At 49.1% G+C, this 3,693-nt stretch overlaps 1 protein-coding gene across 3 annotated transcripts in view; it reads right to left on the bottom strand.

Moving 5' to 3' along the window:
- Positions 1-3,693, bottom strand: part of DHX30 (DEAH (Asp-Glu-Ala-His) box helicase 30) — a 70,330-nt gene that overhangs the window by 20,228 nt on the left and 46,409 nt on the right. For 2 of the 3 annotated variants that reach the window (XM_011981019.1, XM_011981021.1), the window contains exons 5-6: positions 1,411-1,541; positions 212-322 (exon numbers count right to left, since the gene is read on the bottom strand). In XM_011981019.1, coding sequence (XP_011836409.1) covers positions 212-322; positions 1,411-1,541 — 242 coding nt within the window. Of the gene's footprint in view, positions 1-211; positions 323-1,410; positions 1,542-3,639; positions 3,688-3,693 lie in introns of those variants that run through there. The other variant, XM_011981020.1, reaches the window with a different exon arrangement.

The raw sequence follows: 3,693 nt of genomic DNA on the forward strand, positions 1-3,693 counted from the left end.
AAAAAAAAAAAAAAAAAAAAAATCCAAAATATAGAAAATAGATAAATATATATATATGTCATTGGTTGAACAGCAAGAAAGGAATCAGGAAGTGGGAAAGGCTCAGGACAGGTGAGTGGTAGAACACTGGGCCAACCTCTACTAATAAGAACAAAGGGCAAGGAGTTTCCCAGGAAGAATGTCTGCATGGCTTTCACTGAGGGAGGGTCACCTTGAACAGCTGGCAGGCCGCAGCTGCAGCCTGCCGCTCAGCATCGATCTTCTTGCTGCCATAGCCTTCTACCTCCACGCTCTTGGGCCACTTTATGTGCAGTGTGACTTTCTGAGAAAGAGAAGAGAGAAATCAGAACTCTTGCCACTCCAAACTACAAAGTTGTTGCAAATTACATGGAGAATAAACAGTGGTGGACCTCACAGCAGCAGACTTCACAGCAGCAATGTGCTAGGTTCAGAGTTGAGAACAGAGGACAGAACCCCAACCCCATCATTAACTCCTTATGAGACTCCTCCCGGGTTTACGCCATTCTCCTGCCTCAGCCTCCCGACTAGCTGGGACTACAGGCGCCTGCCACCTCGCCCGGCTAATTTTTTGTATTTTTAGTAGAGATGGAGTTTCACCATGTTAGCCAGGATGGTCTCGATCTCCTGACCTCGTGATCCACCCACCTCGGCCTCCCAAAGTGCTGGGATTACAGGCGTGAGCCACCACGCCCAGCCTCATCTTTATCTTTAAAAATCATCCAGGCTGAGAGCAGTGGTGGCTCCCAGCATTTTGGGAGGCTGAGGAGGGAGGATCCCTTGAACCAAGGGGTTTGAGACCACCCTGAGCAACATAACAAGAACCTGTCTCTACAAAAAATACAAAAAATTAGTTGAGTGTGGTGGCACCTGTCCTTAGTCCCAGCTACTTTGGAGGCTGAAGCGGGAAGATCACTTGATCCCAGGAGTTTGAGGTTACTGTGAGTTATGATTGCACCACCGCACTCCAGCCTGGCTAACAGAGAGACTCTTACTCTGTCTCTACAAAAATAAATAAATGTTAACAAATCATCCAGAATGGGTTGCCGGCATGCTTCTATGGTTCCAGAATCTATAAGACTCTAAGGGCAAGAATTCTGATCATCAACTCTAACCCTCTGCAGTCCTTAGTCAATGGGGAACAAAAACCAAGGATCCGTGTGGGGCTGTCTTAGATAAGATGGCATCTCATTTGCCTGTGTTCCCCTTCGCTAAACCAGGAATGCGTATTCTGGCTCTTCTTCAAACCTAGCTTTGCTCTAAGTCTCTGCTAACCATTTTAATTCAAGAAACCCATTCTATGGCCTCCTTGACAAGGAAACCTAAGAGAGAAAGGACAAACAGCCTCCTTTCTGAGTCATACTAATGTTTTTCCTTGCCACCAGCAATTACCTTTTTCTTCGGTCCATTTGTGTGCACGTAGACTAGTTTGTCTTTTGCATGTGAGATGCCGAGGGCTCTTCCAATCACACTGTTGAGAAGATTTTTGGGCTGTGGGAATTCTTTTAATAGGTCCCTAGAAGCTAAGAAAATAAGAACAAAAGCATTACAGTTGTTCTTTTTCCTTTTAAAAACTCCATGGGGTGTGTATCAGGGCAACCCTGGGCTAGATTCTGAGGATGTTGTCTCATGACCCCAACCACCCAGGAGCATCTTGGAAAAGAAAAGAGGAATGACTTCAGGGTTTACAGGGAAGAGTGGGGCCAGACCCACTTGAATAACCATCTCCTGAAGAAGGGCCAATGACCCAAACACCACAGAAGGAAAGCTACCAGCATCCTCTCCCCGCCCAACCTCCTTATTTCATACATCACCTACAAAAGCCTGCTTGGTCAATTACCCCCCCTAGTCTGATGTCTCAAAGAAGACACTAAACAAACAAGCAAGCAAAAAATACAAAAACAAAAATCCACCACACACACAAACTGGAGATCAAGACAATGCAAGGCTCTTCCTAAAATAAGACACACACAAGAGAGACCTGGCCCCATGTATCTCAAGTGATGAGATCCAGATGCTGAATACCAGGCCCCAGCTCTCAACCATATCTAAGCACACTGCAAAAGGCTCCCACAGAACCAAACTATGTGGGGGGACTGATTAAAGACCTCTACATCTGGCTGGGCGCAGTGGCTCACACCTGTAATCCCAACACTTTGGGAGGCCAAGGCACATGGATCACGAGGTCGGGAGTTCGAGACCAGCAGCCTGGCCAACATAGTGAAACCTCATGAAACCTTGTCTCTACTAAAAATACAAAAAAATTAGCCAGGCCTGGTGGCAGGTGCCTGTAGTCCCAGCTACTTGGGAGGCTGAAGCAAGAGAATCGCTTGAATCCGGGAGGCAGAGGTTGTGGTGAGGCAAGATCACGCCACTGCACTCCAGCCTGGGCAACAAGAGTGAAACTCCATCTCAAAAAAAGAAAAAAGAAAACCTTTATATCTGAGCAGGCATGAACTATTCCTCCCCCAAGTTCTCTGGAATCAAGGGGAAAATTGATGCATCAGATACCATCGGAGGTACCTCGCTTCTTTTCACTTGTTTTTTGGATTAATCCCAGAGCAGAAAGGGAAGAGATATCTACCTACAGTAAGCTTGTACCAGACACAAGGCTTAACCAGGTCATGAAGAGGTCTGCTAGGAATATGGGGGGACCATATCATTCTCCACTGTAGCCTCAGGCAGCTCCAAAAGGAGATGTAGATATGCACATGTGCACCTGGGTGTACACTGATCACCTGGGGAGCTTTTTCACTGCATGGGCATCCAGCTCCCCACAGGGGACCAGAGAATAGGAGCTATGTTGGAGGCGGCTCTACATTTTGAAAAAGTGCCTCCAAGCATTCTGATGTAACTCTGCTGCCTGGTTTGAGATTATTTCCTTGGGACAGACTGCTGTGTCAAGTGGCCAGGATGGAGGACACCTGATCCTGTCTCCCTCTAAGCGGTAACTTGTAAAGCAACTAAGAGTCAAGCAGTTAAGAAACCACATGTAAGTGGATTTGGGCGGGGCGGGGATGGGGGGGTTGGTCACAGAGGGGCCCAACTTTGAGTAGCCCACTACACCCACTGGTTTAACAAGAGAGCTGCACTGAGACCCCCACCCCCCCCACGCCCACTTCAGCTCTATAAGGTTGGTGAAGGCTGGCGCTCTCTACCTATCCTTGATGCTTTCAACAGTTTTATTCTCTGCACTATTTGGGAGGCACAAAGCTGAAATCCACCAGAGCGGTCGTTCTGTCTCTATTTGAGATCCTGATGTCCCAGGAGTTACTTTGGGCTATTTCTCACACTGGTGAGGGCATGCTTGTCCCTAGAAGCTCTAGCCCTTGGCCACTCATCCTGGCAGAAGTTGGACTTTACTCGTTTTCCCCACTCCCTCGAGGTCTCGAACCTCTCACCTATTCTTGCTGGGAGCAGGCACTCTAAGGGTCCATTCGGGCCTGTGCCACGCTAAGCTTTACAAACAGCAGGGCCGCTGCGCGCCGACGGATGGCGAACTTGGCCACTATGGAAGACAGGACCCCCCGCCGCCAGGCCCGATTTCGGCCCGCGTCCCTTGCTCTGCCATCCCAGGAGTCAAGGGCTCTGCGGACCGCCCGCCCCCGCCGATGCCCTCACCGTTCACCATGCTTCCGTCGCCTTCCCCAGGCCCGCCGGGGGCCATCCCTGACT

The sequence above is a fragment of the Mandrillus leucophaeus genome, unplaced genomic scaffold, assembly GCF_000951045.1.
Source record: "Mandrillus leucophaeus isolate KB7577 unplaced genomic scaffold, Mleu.le_1.0 Scaffold22, whole genome shotgun sequence".
In the NCBI taxonomy this organism is placed as follows: domain Eukaryota; kingdom Metazoa; phylum Chordata; class Mammalia; order Primates; family Cercopithecidae; genus Mandrillus; species Mandrillus leucophaeus.